Below are 13,695 nucleotides of genomic sequence, written 5' to 3'. Positions count from 1 at the left end.
AAGTGAAAGTTGTTAATTGAAATGGAGCTGGATATGAATTCAGGTCATACAAGAAAGTTGTTTCCGATTAAATATATAGTATATATTTTAAGACATAAATATAAATTATTTTCACTAAAATTAATTAAATAATCTTTATTTGTAACTACATTTCTATGCGCTTGAGCATCTCTTCAAATGGTTCCGTTATCAGCGCCAACAAGCTGTGTCCACAGCTTTCCTCATAGTGATGGCAATGACCATGCCAGCCATCCTGCTCCGCCTGATAGAACTGCAGCGGCAGCTGCTCCGGCTCCGAGGTGCTGGGACTGTAGATAGGTAAACCATGTAAAAGTTGCAGAGATCATAAGCTAACTCACCTGAAGAGCACATGCATTAGACTGCCCAGCACGCCATTCAGCTCGCCCAGCTCAGCAGCATTGGTCTCGCAGATCAAGCGCAGCAAACAGGACTCGCCAGAGAAGCCGCTTCTAAAAGCAAACATAATCATTATCATCATCATCATCATCATTATATATTGTATACAACTCGTATATACCTCTTAAATTTATCCATTAGTATATGATAAATATTGCTGCGTGTTAGCAGCGCGCGTCTCTCGCGCTTGGGCATTGAAGTAGCTTCTTCCTCCTCTGAACCGCTGCCCTCCGCATCAGACTGCTCTAGCATTGTTGCCTTGCGAGACAGCTCCAGTTCCTCAGACTCGATGGGACCATTTTGCTGAGCAAACAATAAACAAACAATTCGATATGAAAGTATTGTTGTTGCCCGTGACGGTGCTAATAGACCTTTTACACTCGTGCTAACTGACTTCGTGCAGCGCTAGACTTACAAATAACGTTGGCAGACTCCAGTTGTAGGGCGAGTTATAGTTAGCCTCAAAGTTATACGAAACAAACACGTTGCGATGCGGCAGCTCCAGCGGCACGGCCAATGCGGCGAAGACCTGTCGAAGAAGCACAGTCTTAGCCGCTAAATTAGAGCCCAATTTATATCCAACCTACGCCATGCGTGCTGGAGGGCGTAAAAGCCAAGTAGCCACTGCAAGATTCTGCATAGAATACCACACACAGGGCCAAAAGCCAGCAATGATTACGAACTAAACCCATTTCAATTGCTCAGTCTGAGCTTCAGCTAAGAACTAAATTCTGCTCTGCTGACAGCAGCAGAAAATGCGTTTGCTCCAGAGAAAGATCTCGTTAACTCGCTGGGCAAACAGTGAGTGCGAGAAGCCAGTGAATGAGTGTGAACGAGATGCAATGATGTTTAATTTAGCATATGTACTCCATTTTATTTTCTTCTTCTTCTTCTATGTACATGATCTTGTATTAGTCGCTCCACGGGCACCGAGATCAAATCCAATACATTGTGTGGACAATCGCCATCGTAGTGCGCACATTGCTGCTGCACTCCATCAGACTCGGCTTGATAGTAGGCATTGGGTAGATGCTCATCCCTAGAGCTGCTGGGGCTGCAAGCAAAAGAAGGAAACTTTACCTAAGCCTTATGAAACCCGATTATCACCATACCTAAATATGACATGCACAATGTTGCCCAGAAGTCCATTAATCTCGCCCAGCGTTGAGGCATTCGTCTCGCATATCAAACGCAGCAAACAGGCCTCTGCGGGATAACCAGATCTGCGGTGATTAGATGATTATTATATATAAATAGAGTATATATGAATGGGGACTCTCACCTATCTAGTTTATCCCTGATCATGGCATAGAAGGTTTTACGCGATATTATCGGCAAATTGCGTCTCTCTCGATGCTTTGCTGGTGTCTCTGATAATTTCTGCTGCCCCGCAGGTATTTTCATGCTCTCCTTTTGCGTATTATTGGCACTCCCAGTGCAATTCACACACGATTTACCTTCCCGAGCATATAGTGTGGGATATGTCAAATAATCATCCTCAAAATCTTGTCCCATCTGTAGAAAGACAATTTACATATAAAAAAGACTTAGGAAACAAACTTATCTAAGTACATTGCATGAATGCAGATATCGAAACGACTTAGAAAACAAACTTGCTTAATCTTACCAAAATTGAAGGAAACTTATAAACATGCTCAGGCTTATAGTAATTAAACTCGTAATTGTAGGATAGAAAAATATTGCGATGCGGCAAACTAACTGGCACAGATATAGCCATAAAGACCTGCAAATTAGAAGGACGTTAGCCACAAAATGCGCAAGTCTCTAACAACAGTTAGCAAGTTACACCATAATACGAATTTGTGGGATAGAGCAGCGCCGCGTGATTGAAGTTTATGCAACAGTTGCACAAGAGGCACAGTGCAAGAAACGAGCTGAACAAGCTCTGCATCTTAATGTAATACTAAACTGAAATTCTTAAACATTCGGCGGTTTAAACTGGATTGTTCTTGAAGGCACGACTCGCGCTGAACTGACGTTCATTGTATCCACCGTCAAGCAAGAAACTTACCTATTCTATTCAAAAGTTGTTAATTAGAATAAAAGTTTAGGTTTTTTTAGAGTGATGCGTAACATTGGAAGTGGGTCAGGGGGAAGTTGGTTAAATAAAGTAAAGTTAAACAATAGTTGAATTCACAATCGGATGTATAGGTTTGAGATCCCCGGATCATGGACAGTTTACAAGTAGTGTTTATATACAAATTAATATTAGCAAACGTAATGCGTGTAAATATGGATATATGTATTTGAATGCGCTGCGCGCACGCATTTTATTTTCTTCTTCTTCTATGTACAAGATCTTGTATTAGTCGCTCCATGGGCACCGAGATCAAATCCAATACATTGTGTGGACAATCGCCATCGTAGTGCGCACATTGCTGCTGCATTCCATCAGACTCGGCTTGATAGTAGGCATTGGGTAGATGCTCATCCCTAGAGCTGCTGGGGCTGCAAGCAAAAGAAGGAAACTTTACCTAAGCCTTATGAAACTTTCTTGCCACCTTACCTAAATATAACATGCACAATGTTGCCCAGCAGTCCATTAATCTCGCCCAGCGTTGAGGCATTCGTCTCGCATATTAAACGTAGCAAACAGGCCTCTGCGGGATAACCAGATCTGCAGTGGATTACAGATGATTATTACAGAGACTATTTACGAATGGGGACTCTCACCTGTCTAATTTATCACTGATCATGGCATAGAAGGTTTTACGCGATATCATCGGCAAATTGCGTCTTTCTCGATGTTTTGCCAAAGTCTCAGATGATTTCTTCTGCTCCGATGCAGTTCCTATGCTCTCCGTCTCCGTACTATTAGCACTCACTGTGCAATTCGCACACGATCGACCTTCCCGGGCATTATTTGTGGGATACGTCAGATAACCATCCGCAAAATCTTGGCCCATCTATAGAGGCACATTTCACATTTTAAAATATGTATATTAAAGGACTTAGGAAACAAACTCAACACAATAGTCCTGTGGACCCTCGGTTAACGAACGCTTTGGATACCGAATACATTTTTTTGAGCAAATAAGTTTCGGCTAAAGGTTAATGTTTCATATAATGACCAACAAAAATATTGAAAGCATTCGAAAATCCTGAATACATATTATAGTGCTGTCCTTTGATGGTTTAAGCAGTTTCTTTCGCTATTTCGCATGCAATTTACGCGCTTAGCGAAACGCTGGAAAGAATTTTGTTTGTTAACCGAGGGTCCACTGTATATAAATATCAAAAACTTACCAAAATTGGTGGAAATTTATAAACATGCTCAGGTTGGTAATAATTAAACTCGTAATTGTAGGATAAAAAAACATTCCGATGCGGCAAACTAACTGGCACAGATATAGCCATAAAGATCTGCAAATGAGGACATTAGTCACAAAATGAGAAAGGCTTTAACATTTAGCTTATTACACCATATTCCGAATTTGTGGGATAAAGCAGCGCCGCATGATTAGAGTTTATGCAACAGCTGCACAAGAGGCACAGTCCAAGGACTGACCTGAACAAGCTTTGCATATTAACTAAAGTTGTACAACACTCGGAGGTTTGTAATCGGATTGTTCTTGGCGGCACGACTCACATTGAACTGATGTCCATTGTATCCATCGTCAAGCAAGAAGCTTACCGTTGAGATCTTCTACAGTTGTTAATTAGAATAAAACTTAGGTTGCTTGACAGCGCTGGATCAGGTTGAAGCTGGTTAAATGCAGCTAAAACTGTGCACGTTAATTGAAGAGAGGCGTGCCTGAGATATATCTAACATAACAAATCTCATAACCAAATATATCCAGTTAAACAACTGTTGAATTGACAGTCTGATGTATAATTTATAAGCACCACATAATGGACACGTTACAGTGGTTATATGACTTAATCAATATATTTATACGTAACTCATATATGTATATATGTATGTATGTATTTGAATGCGACGCGGGCTCTAAACGAATGCCCCTAATATGTAATGCTTTGCTATTGTTGATTCTCATATGACTGGCTGCTTCTGCTGCTGCTGCTGTAGCTGGTGCTGCATATGTTATCTGTTATTACGCAGCTTGCGCTCCTTCCATGTTGCATACTTGGAGTTGGCAGTGCGCAGCAGCAGGTTCATGTGTTGTGTGAGTGATGAACGCAGAGGCGAGACCTCGTGCATGGCACGATTCTAAAAGAAACCAAAAATTTTTATACATATATATAAATTGGGATTGCGTCGAATATTCACTTACCTCGAAAGGCACTAGTTTGGCCATTTTAAAACGTTGTAGAGTATCATGCATGCGCTGCAGTTTAGCTTCCAATTCTTCAGTTGTGGGCGGAAAGCAATTCCAAAAGTGTTTTAAAAGCTCCAAGAGCGACAAATACAAATGCCGCAAGTCACGTTGAAAGTCGCGTGGCACCAGCTCTAATGGATTGGAAACATGATTTTAATACCAATTAAGAATTGCGATAAGAGTCCTCAACTTACGTCCAGCTGACTGCTCTTGAAAGCCACGCATAAGCTGGCCACCGGGACTAAGTTCACCTAAAGCATTGACCGCCGCCTTTGGGCAAATAACATGGCGCTGTGCACTGCGATTTAGCCAGGATTCCGAATCGCGCACCAGCTTATACTGCACTTCGTCCAGACTGAGTGCATCCTGTTGGTTCTCGTATATATTATGCTGCAGCGGACCATTGAGGTAGCGTTCCACTTTGGACAGTTCGACTTGTTTGCTTTTATTGGTCGATTGGAGCGGATCTTCGGCTTCGATTACTGGATCGCCCAAATCTTCGTAGTGTATCTTTTCAATGAGTCGTTGCTTTTTGGATGGCGCTGCTTCATTACTACTCGTACTGGTCGCATTCTCAGTGACCGCATGCTTAGCTGCCTTGCCATTGAGGCCATTAGTGTAGGCAGATTGTCCTAGCGGGCCATTGGCCGCGTTTGTACCGTTGGTGGCCGGGGCTGGAGCGCCATTAACATTTGCGCACGTTTTCAATACCATTATGGAATGCTGATTGAAACGCTTGATCATGTTTTGGTGGACAATGTTGCCACTGTTGACCACATTGCGATCTCCAGCCACACTTCCGAACCCTTCCTCCAGCGGCACATCCTCGAACTTTTTCAAATCTAACAGCGGATCACCTGCGCCCTGCTGCACGGCTGCCTTTAGCGCTTGATCATCAATTTTACCGCACTCCGTAAATATGTCTTTGGTCCCAGCAGTCAGACGATCCCGGTGAAAGTAGTGCGATTGAAAGAATTTCGTCCAGAATTCCGATTCGGGCATTTTGGAAGGAACGTTCTCCATGTGCTTGCGTTTCACGGCGGGATATGTTTTAAAAATGCAGTGTATGACATCAGAGGTAAGATTGTATTTAAGGCCATTGCAACCGTCCGTCTGTGGCTTGATGTCCGCCAAAAAAGCGCCTGACACACCTTTAAAAAAAAGCAGACGCATATTAATATATATAAGCATACAAAACAAATGTACTTACCGATTTCCTGGCTCTTGCCCATTTTTTTAAGAGCATGGTCTTTGGCGTGCGTTGCCCAGAACTCATCGCTGGTAATTACTTTGGTAATGACCAAATCCTTGTAAAGCTGCAGCAAATTTGGATTCTCCACCAGGATGCGATTCTTGTCCTCTAGATCTTTGTCAACCTTACGTTTGAAATTTGGCAACAGCGACTGCAGAAGCTCTTTAACTTTGTCACGATCGGCCAGCATGGCAGCCTGCCCCAGACGGTTAACAAAATGGAACGTCGACGTGTTACCATCGTGCAGCACCACCTGTAGCTGCACCTTCGGCTTGCCTTCGGGCGAGATCTTCTGTGCTGTATTGAATAAAAAGCAATTAAAGTCAATTTCGTTCGAAGTAAACGACGTTAACGCGCACTTACTTTTGATATCCGCAAAGCGATGGGAAACGGTAACGGTGTCCCGGTGTTCGGCCATCCATGCCAAGCGCTCGTTCATAACATAGAGTGTGCCGTCTCCCTTCTTGTAACGCACCTCGCCCATCTGTAGCAGCACATCTTCGCTGCTAGTGGTCATTGTTGTCGTCTCGTCTGTCTACGTCTGCAGCCGGCGGCAACGCTTCAACAATATTCCCTATAACAGCTCACATCAATTTCACAAATGCCAGCCCACACGCCTGCAATATGCAGAAAATGAATAAAAATCACGCATTTTCATCGTATCGCATCACAAATTTCATTTGCACAGATCCCAGTGTCTGTCAGACACACGCGGAACCATGGTGCGCAACGTGGAATAGCCAAATAGCACAATACTTCGCTATTTTCACGAGATTACTAAAAAACGCACCTCGCAGCAAAATGCAATTGCCCAACAGCGTTCGTGGTTCGTGATTGAGCGAAAAATACAAAGTTCACTGAACTAGTTCTTTTAATCAGAAAATGTAAGACGATGGCAACACTTATTTGCAGTTACTTTATGTGCCGGCGCCAAAAATGCTTCTCAAAATAAAACAAAATCAATGTTATAACAAAAACATATAATTTTTCAACTGTCAACTTAATTACGATTTAACAAAATTGTGAATGTGTAACTATGATTTCACTTCAAATAGATATGGTATGTACATAAATAAACTCTTTTATATTCGTTCATACATACTTATGTATGTATGTATGGCTTTATACGTATGTCTAACTGTAAATGAACGTATATATATTTGCATATATGTATGTGCATGTACACTTGCACATTTACCGGTGTCCCGTATCAACAATCGTCGTCTGTTAGATCAATTTTTACGAGATGTTCTCTCTTCGTTGTAGAGTCTCTTTTAGAAGTTTTTGTACCTTTTTTCTCGTCAATTTCCGATTGCCAAGTGAGACGCTCCTCGTAAAACTTAATAACCACTTGCGGACATTTTATGTTGGCCAACTTAGCAGGCACCAGATCAATGTAATTTGAATTTTTCCAAGACATCAAAAACATTAGCTTTCCAGAAGTATCCGTAGCTCCCAATATTTTCGAAGCAATCAATCCACGTTGAAAACCAAAACTGCCATCTACTTGTTCCTGCGCCATAGTAATTCCGGCGCTTTCTTCAGAACTTTGGGTCGATAGCTTTCTCTTCCTATTCTGGGTCTTCTTTTTTTCCGATTCTTCGAATTCAGCTATAAAATCGGGACATGAGAGATTTTCAAGCGGCTCCCAAGTATTTTCACTCCGCGGATATCCCAGCCATTTTAGATAGTATTGAGTTTTTCCATTTACAATGCGTTTGCCTTCGATGCGTTCAACAACGTAATCGGACATGATTGATTTTTTTTTTTTTAAATTATATATACATTCATATATATATAAATTTTGAATATATATTTCACTATGATCTGTGTCTTTCCGGTAAATTCTGCTTGAAAACTTGATGCACGAGCTGGTTCAGAACGCCAATAAAGCTTTTGAGCAGGTGTGGCAATACTGCTTCTTCAACGCAACAAAGTCGCAGCACTTTTGAATTCTAAGAAATAGACTTAAGCTAAAATATAATTTTTAATCGAATTTTTGTATTATATTGTATTGTATAAGATATATTTTTATATTGCGCTTACCCTCTTCAATGCTGGGCTTGTATGTACATATGTATATGAGTTAAACTGCGTTGGATTTCATGAAATAAACAACCTATATTTTGCTGTTGAAGCGTTTTTTTGGTCTCTTTCTGTGCATATGTGTGCTCACTAACTTTGCATGTCATGTGTTCATTGAAGAGCGCGTCTTTAGAACAATACATGTATACATGTGAACATACAAACATAAATGTCTCAAGCCAAGTAGCTTCCACTCCATGATCGTAAGAGAGCGTAAGCATGCATGAGTAATTAAGAGTCAAAAATGCTTACGTTCTTATTGTTTAATATTTAATCTATATTTATATATAAGTAATTAAAAAATTGTTTTGTCTGAAATTTTGTGTTCCTGCTGAAACTTTAAATATTTGTTGTATCTAATATTTATTTATTTTTCTAGATTACGAGTTAAGTACATATAGCTTGCCAATATTTAAATCAAGCGCAAATATAAATCGTTCATGGTAAATGTCGATTTTAATATACATACCATATTCGTGTATAGATGTGCTATCGATAAACTGTCCAACTGTCTACAAAACAGTTACTCATTTGACACTGTTAGGTATTACTTTTTGAAACATGTAAATCTGATCGAAATTCCAACTCGTGAAATGTTTCACTTACGAAAGTAAACTGAACAATTACCATAGTAAAGTTGTGACAGTTTAATTTTTTTATTGGAATACAGCTGTGCAAGTATGAAGCAATGTTTCAATTTTTAAACAAATAGCTAACAGACCGCTATTAACTGTTCAGTATTGAATTGCAACCGTTCGAGCAAAATTTTGTTGCTGCCAACTGTTAGTTAGCAGACAGACAAGAAGGAGAGCGTAACGTAGAAACAAACAAATATATTATTAAATGCAATAAATAACTAGCAAGCAACGTATAAATATAAAAAAAAAGCTGTCAAGGTACGCAATATTGTGCAGTGTAGACGTGGCAATTATAAATATGTATAAACAAAATCCGAAACGAATTAACTAAATTAGCAAATAAAATATTAGTGTGAAATTTGCTAGTCAATCTAAGGCGTAACACATCGTTAAAGAAAATGTGTTACTACATTTTGAAATGCCAATTTCTGCCGTAGTGAAAAATTCAATTTGTATTGTGCGATGATTCATAGTTAAATGAAAAAAGTTATACAAAAAGAAATGGAAAGGTGGCAGTGACGCGGCTGCTCATCAACCACCTCTTTACCTTTACCTTTACCCTATTACCTCGGAGCCCCCGTTACCCAACACTCAATAATAAGTAGTCGAAAACAAGCTCAAAAAAAAGAAAAATAAAATTACTGCAATCATTTATTGTACAATATGTATTTGTACATTAATAATGCACGTCAATGTGCGTGTAGGACAATGTGTTAGTGTCATTCGTTTAGTTTAACAAACAACAAAAGAAAGCGATTATTGCAACCGTGCTAAGCACATTTATGTGTGTAAATATATAAATACATATATACGCATTTTACAAAGAGATACATGTCATCATGCTCTATGTAGCAAGTGGCAATACTTATCTCATATTATCTTCTGTTTTCCATTTGAGATAAGTGCAAATAAATGAGTTTACTTTCTAAAAGTTGTACGACAAATGTCTAAGTAAATATATACATATGTATACAAATACAAAACACACAAACGCACATATGGTGCTTCTTATTCTTATGGTTTTTTCTTCTAACTATAACCGCCCACAAACACGCTTCGCCCAGCATGATAACGCTCTCTGTGATTATGTTTGTGTGTGAAATTTGCAGGCGTTACACTCTACGCATGGACTTTGTTGCGTGTGAACGCGACCCAATAAGATAATTTCCAATTAGAATCGTTTCATGTATCTTAAGCAATTGTGATGCCCCGCATAAAATCAAATTCACTTTTATGATTTTTGTATGGTCTCAAATTGTTTTTGCTGTAAATAAGGTACAGATATAAACAAATATAAATTAAATAAATAAAATATTTATACAATAATGGAAAATATTTATTTTTGCAATATACTTTACAATTTTGAAAGAAAAAAAAAATAAATAAATTAAATTAAAAACACAAAACACAATTAGAGCTCACATTTGCTAGTATTTAATTTAGATTTAAATATTTATACTTAAAGAAATCCCACAACTTATTCAATGACAAATACATAATACCCATTGAATTAAAGTAATCAGAAGTCGAGGGCGGTTGTCACTGCTGTGTTTTTGTACGCAGCCGGTTTGCTATCTCCGATTTATTTAATTTTTTTTTTTTTTTCGTGAATATCACACGTTTCGGCTTTGCTTGAGGTGCCAGCAAACGGATGAGTCCATGTTTGTTCTCTAATGTGCGAATGTTTCTTTGTGATTTGCCTTACCATTGCAGTGATTCACCCGCTCTTGGCCATTTAACAAGTTGAATTGTGATCAGAGGGATAGCTTACGAAAATGGATATTACGGTGCACGATAATGGCTACCAGAACAGCACCTATTGCCAGGCGAGTAATCGCACCACACTCTTCATCAGCGCCTACAATGGTATACCGGAGACTTTGATATTGAATACGATCTTCTGGGTACTGCTCATTCTGCTGTTTACGATGCTGCGACATCAGGCGAGCGACTATCGTTTGGCTCTGGTCAATTCCAATGGGACTAAGAAACGTTGGACGGAAATATTTTATTCTCGAGCCGCCAGTGTTGTGGAACCACAGCCGAGCACGTCAAATCCCTCAAATCCCTCGAATTCAATGCCTCGGCCAAGCACAATGTCACAGCAGAGCGACTCGACACCTCTATCGCCCATCCAAACCGAGCCGGGTCTCTTCAATTGGATTCGGGTGACCTTGAAGCTGCGCAAGGAAACAATTTTGCTACACTCTGGTCCAGATGCCGTTCATTATTTGTCCTTCCAGCAGCATATGATGGCTGTCATGGCGGTGGTCACCGTCATTTCGCTAGCTATCATCTTGCCAATCAACTTTCTGAATGGGCGCGACGAGCTGTACGATGTGAATGCCTTTGGACGCACCACAATGGCCAACCTGCAGCCGGAGTCACCCTGGCTGTGGGTACACACCATCATAACCATTCTGTATATACCGCTGGTGGTGCTCATCATGCGGCGCTCGTCGGGTCGCAATGCCTTTAAGAAGGCTGCCACGCGCACCATTATGATATCCAATATATCACACAGGTTGAACGAGCTGCTATTTCCATTTAAATACATATATATATATTTAATATATTATCTTTGCTTCTAGTGATCGGAACAAGACCGTCATACGCAACTATATGCAGGAGCTGTTTCCGGATGTCACCATCGAGAGCGTCAGCATTGCGTACAACATTTCACGGCTCTTCGTGCGCAATGCCGAGTTTGAGAGAGCGCACGAAGCGCGGGTCTACTGTGAACATCATCGGGACCGGGACACGCTGATGGCCAAGCCGGAGATGTGCTCGTGCAAGAAGGAGAATGCCTACGAGTATTATCAACGCGAGGAGCGTAAGCTCTCTGGCGATGTGGCACGATTGCGTGCCTCAACTCTGAATGAGCCCTTGGATATTGCCTTCTTGACCGTGTCCACGGTGCAGGAGGCACAGAATATTGTAAATCATTTCACGCCTGGCACATATAGGCAATGGCACATCGTGTTCGCACCGTCGCCGGATGATATCTTCTGGGAGAACCTGAATGTCAACAAGAGCCATTGGTATTTGAAATTTGTGTGCGTGAACGTTGTGCTCTTCATAGTCCTGTTCTTCCTGACGACACCGGCCATGGTGGTCAATTTGCTGAATAGTCGTCCTTGGGTGTTGGATACGGAGAGCAAAATCTCGCCACTTGTCTCCGAGTTCTTGCCCACTTTGATGCTGTGGACGCTGTCAGCACTGATGCCAGTGATAGTCTCTATATCAGATAAATGGATGGGCCATTACACGCGATCCAAACAGAACTACTCGATAATGTGCAAATGCTTTGGCTATCTGCTGCTAATGATTCTCATCCTGCCCTCATTGGGTTTGACGTCGGCGCAAGCACTTCTGGAATGGGGCCTGACGAACGACACGGGGCGTTGGCAATGCATCTTCTTGCCAGATCGTGGCTCCTTCTATGTCAACTATATTATAACTGCTGCCTTTATTGGTACATCGTTGGAGCTGTTGCGGTTCCCGGAGCTTATTGTCTATATTTGGGCGTTATTGAAGGCCACTTCGAAGGCGGAGACGCCCTATATACGTAAATCCATATTGATTGAGTTCCCGTTCGGCACGCACTACGCCTGGACCACACTCGTTTTCACCATATCGATAGTGTACAGCGTGTTTTGCCCATTGATCATGCCATTCGCCATGATCTATATATGTCTCAAGCATATGGTGGATCGCTATAATCTGTACTTTGCCTATGGACCATCCAATATGATATCACGGAAGGGAGGCAAAATTCATTCCACAGCGGTGACCATGACCAAGTTTTCGGTACTCATATTGGTACTGGTTATGGCCATGATATGCTATTTCCGTGGCAATGGCAGCATGGCTAGATTCCTGATACTGATCATAACGCTGGCTATAACCGTAACACTGTTTATCTTCATGTCGCCGATCAAACGTTGTGCGGCCACGCGACGTCCAAGTATTGTGGAAATCGCCGGCCCCGCACCCGCCTACATACCGGATGTGCTCCGAGCTACAACGACACAGACCAGCGGCAGGCCGTCGGTAGTCGGTTTTCCAGGATATGGTTCGGACAATGTATCTGAAAACGATAGCTCCCAGTATAGTGTCAATAGCGTGGAGGCGTAAGCGAAGCTAGCTGAAAAGAGACTCGCTCGAAAAGTAATTAAAATGTTGACATATTTTTGTATAAGGATTTTATAAGCCGTTGATAACTTTTTCAGAAATTTATATGGACTTTGCTTGCAAAAATCGATAATGATCATAAAATGTGATAGAAATTAGCCTCGTGATTTGCGTCTGAGTTCGGTTGCGAAACGCGTTTTCAAAACTCGTGCCCGCTGAGCCCCCTTCTATTCAAATTATTATTTTTTATTTTATTTTTTTGTACATAAGCATATACCTATAACTAATATACATATATATTCTAATTTACCCTTTTATGATTATTAGTATTCTTAAATTTTAAATTGTAAATATTGCGTCATTTTGATCAAAAAGTATACTAAATGTCCCCTCTATTTGTCAGTACTTTAGCGATATTGCAATAAAAGACCACAAAACAGTGCATTATATTTATATATACACACATACATTTATATACGACTAATTTTATGAACAGGAGATGGAAGGATTTAGTTCGTTATAGACAGATCCAAAATTAAATGTATTTTAGTTTATTATTTATTTAAGTCTTCGATTTAATTATATACCGCAATTTGTAACTTTTGTTGTTATTCCAAGGAGAATTATTATCATTAGTAATAATTATTAAAATATATATATAGTAATATACCAATAAAATATTTTCGTTTTTATCAGCTTTTCGTTTAATCTTTAAATCAATTACAAGTGTCTAAAAAAAGTATTAACTAGATAAGATATGCATTTGTGTGCCCATGACTGCTTCATGAATTGCTTTGCGAATGTTTGATATAAAGTTTTGATAATTTTTTGCATATTTTATTGTTAGCCATGAGGCGCGAAAAATCTG

General features: G+C 40.3%; 5 protein-coding genes and 1 pseudogene across 12 annotated transcripts; 1 reads left to right on the top strand and 5 right to left on the bottom strand.

The window, feature by feature from the left end:
- Positions 1–57: 57 nt before the first annotated feature.
- On the bottom strand, positions 58–1,216 carry LOC108652732 (uncharacterized). Of its 2 annotated transcripts, none has more exons than XM_089261747.1 (5): positions 1,005–1,216; positions 833–946; positions 539–720; positions 360–467; positions 58–308 (listed from the first exon to the last, which is right to left on the bottom strand). In XM_089261747.1, exons 1-5 carry the CDS (start codon positions 1,107–1,109, stop codon positions 146–148), a joined length of 672 nt encoding a protein of 223 aa, XP_089117873.1. In that variant the 5' UTR covers positions 1,110–1,216; the 3' UTR covers positions 58–145. The 2 variants fall into 2 exon arrangements, with proteins under 2 accessions (XP_089117873.1, XP_017958416.1); XM_018102927.3 differs by having other exon boundaries at positions 360–470; positions 1,005–1,213.
- Positions 1,217–1,249: 33 nt separating this feature from the next.
- LOC108654884 (uncharacterized) lies at positions 1,250–2,510 on the bottom strand. The gene is made up of 4 exons (XM_030382463.2): positions 2,045–2,510; positions 1,700–1,932; positions 1,530–1,640; positions 1,250–1,471 (listed from the first exon to the last, which is right to left on the bottom strand). Exons 1-4 carry the CDS (start codon positions 2,153–2,155, stop codon positions 1,291–1,293), a joined length of 636 nt encoding a protein of 211 aa, XP_030238323.1. The 5' UTR covers positions 2,156–2,510; the 3' UTR covers positions 1,250–1,290.
- Positions 2,511–2,593: 83 nt separating this feature from the next.
- LOC108652648 (uncharacterized) lies at positions 2,594–4,107 on the bottom strand. Its single transcript, XM_089261746.1, has 5 exons — positions 3,859–4,107; positions 3,685–3,801; positions 3,112–3,344; positions 2,945–3,055; positions 2,594–2,886 (listed from the first exon to the last, which is right to left on the bottom strand). Exons 1-5 carry the CDS (start codon positions 3,961–3,963, stop codon positions 2,709–2,711), a joined length of 744 nt encoding a protein of 247 aa, XP_089117872.1. The 5' UTR covers positions 3,964–4,107; the 3' UTR covers positions 2,594–2,708.
- Positions 4,108–4,233: 126 nt separating this feature from the next.
- On the bottom strand, positions 4,234–6,896 carry Tfb1 (transcription factor B1). The gene is made up of 6 exons (XM_018106477.3): positions 6,761–6,896; positions 6,334–6,587; positions 5,929–6,267; positions 4,913–5,869; positions 4,674–4,849; positions 4,234–4,609 (listed from the first exon to the last, which is right to left on the bottom strand). The coding sequence occupies exons 2-6, from the start codon at positions 6,485–6,487 to the stop codon at positions 4,484–4,486; spliced, it is 1,752 nt and encodes a 583-aa protein (XP_017961966.1). The 5' UTR covers positions 6,488–6,587; positions 6,761–6,896; the 3' UTR covers positions 4,234–4,483.
- On the top strand, positions 6,889–13,519 carry Tmem63 (transmembrane protein 63). 6 transcript variants are annotated; one of them, XM_089261744.1, is made up of 4 exons: positions 8,791–8,951; positions 10,407–11,217; positions 11,285–12,863; positions 12,926–13,519. In XM_089261744.1, the coding sequence occupies exons 2-3, from the start codon at positions 10,469–10,471 to the stop codon at positions 12,828–12,830; spliced, it is 2,295 nt and encodes a 764-aa protein (XP_089117870.1). In that variant the 5' UTR covers positions 8,791–8,951; positions 10,407–10,468; the 3' UTR covers positions 12,831–12,863; positions 12,926–13,519. The 6 variants fall into 6 exon arrangements, with proteins under 6 accessions (XP_089117866.1, XP_089117867.1, XP_089117870.1 ...); XM_089261740.1 differs by lacking the exon at positions 8,791–8,951 and adding an exon at positions 6,889–7,030 and having other exon boundaries at positions 11,285–13,519; XM_089261741.1 differs by lacking the exon at positions 8,791–8,951 and adding an exon at positions 8,606–8,733 and having other exon boundaries at positions 11,285–13,519.
- LOC149091012 (chromobox protein homolog 1 pseudogene) lies at positions 6,966–8,033 on the bottom strand (annotated as a pseudogene). Its single transcript, XR_016197044.1, has 2 exons — positions 8,017–8,033; positions 6,966–7,943 (listed from the first exon to the last, which is right to left on the bottom strand). The product of XR_016197044.1 is annotated as a chromobox protein homolog 1 pseudogene (transcript).
- Positions 13,520–13,695: the final 176 nt, after the last annotated feature.

Source organism: Drosophila navojoa, chromosome 5 (assembly GCF_054131105.1).
Source record: "Drosophila navojoa isolate 15081-1374.11 chromosome 5, UAZ_NAV_1.0, whole genome shotgun sequence".
NCBI classification, from domain to species: Eukaryota; Metazoa; Arthropoda; class Insecta; order Diptera; family Drosophilidae; genus Drosophila; species Drosophila navojoa.
Note: the sequence above shows the minus strand (reverse complement) of the source record. Positions and strands in the feature narration are given on the sequence as shown.

Coding starts and splice junctions, on each gene's coding strand:
- LOC108652732 (XM_018102927.3), bottom strand. CDS start 1,109: ATGGGTTTAGTTCGTAATCATTGCTGGCTTTTGGCCCTGTGTGTGGTA. Junction 947..1,004: donor CGCCCTCCAGCACGCATGGC/GTAGGTTGGATA, acceptor CTTCTTCGACAG/GTCTTCGCCGCATTGGCCGT. Junction 721..832: donor GGAGTCTGCCAACGTTATTT/GTAAGTCTAGCG, acceptor TTGTTTGCTCAG/CAAAATGGTCCCATCGAGTC.
- LOC108654884 (XM_030382463.2), bottom strand. CDS start 2,155: ATGGCTATATCTGTGCCAGTTAGTTTGCCGCATCGCAATATTTTTCTA. Junction 1,641..1,699: donor ATCAGGGATAAACTAGATAG/GTGAGAGTCCCC, acceptor TAATCACCGCAG/ATCTGGTTATCCCGCAGAGG. Junction 1,472..1,529: donor ATTGTGCATGTCATATTTAG/GTATGGTGATAA, acceptor TTTTGCTTGCAG/CCCCAGCAGCTCTAGGGATG.
- LOC108652648 (XM_089261746.1), bottom strand. CDS start 3,963: ATGCAAAGCTTGTTCAGGTCAGTCCTTGGACTGTGCCTCTTGTGCAGC. Junction 3,802..3,858: donor CCACAAATTCGGAATATGGT/GTAATAAGCTAA, acceptor CCTCATTTGCAG/ATCTTTATGGCTATATCTGT. Junction 3,345..3,684: donor ATAAATTTCCACCAATTTTG/GTAAGTTTTTGA, acceptor GTGCCTCTATAG/ATGGGCCAAGATTTTGCGGA.
- Tfb1 (XM_018106477.3), bottom strand. CDS start 6,487: ATGACCACTAGCAGCGAAGATGTGCTGCTACAGATGGGCGAGGTGCGT. Junction 6,268..6,333: donor TCGCTTTGCGGATATCAAAA/GTAAGTGCGCGT, acceptor TATTCAATACAG/CACAGAAGATCTCGCCCGAA. Junction 4,850..4,912: donor TCAAGAGCAGTCAGCTGGAC/GTAAGTTGAGGA, acceptor CCAATCCATTAG/AGCTGGTGCCACGCGACTTT.
- Tmem63 (XM_089261740.1), top strand. CDS start 10,469: ATGGATATTACGGTGCACGATAATGGCTACCAGAACAGCACCTATTGC. Junction 11,218..11,284: donor ATATCCAATATATCACACAG/GTTGAACGAGCT, acceptor CTTTGCTTCTAG/TGATCGGAACAAGACCGTCA.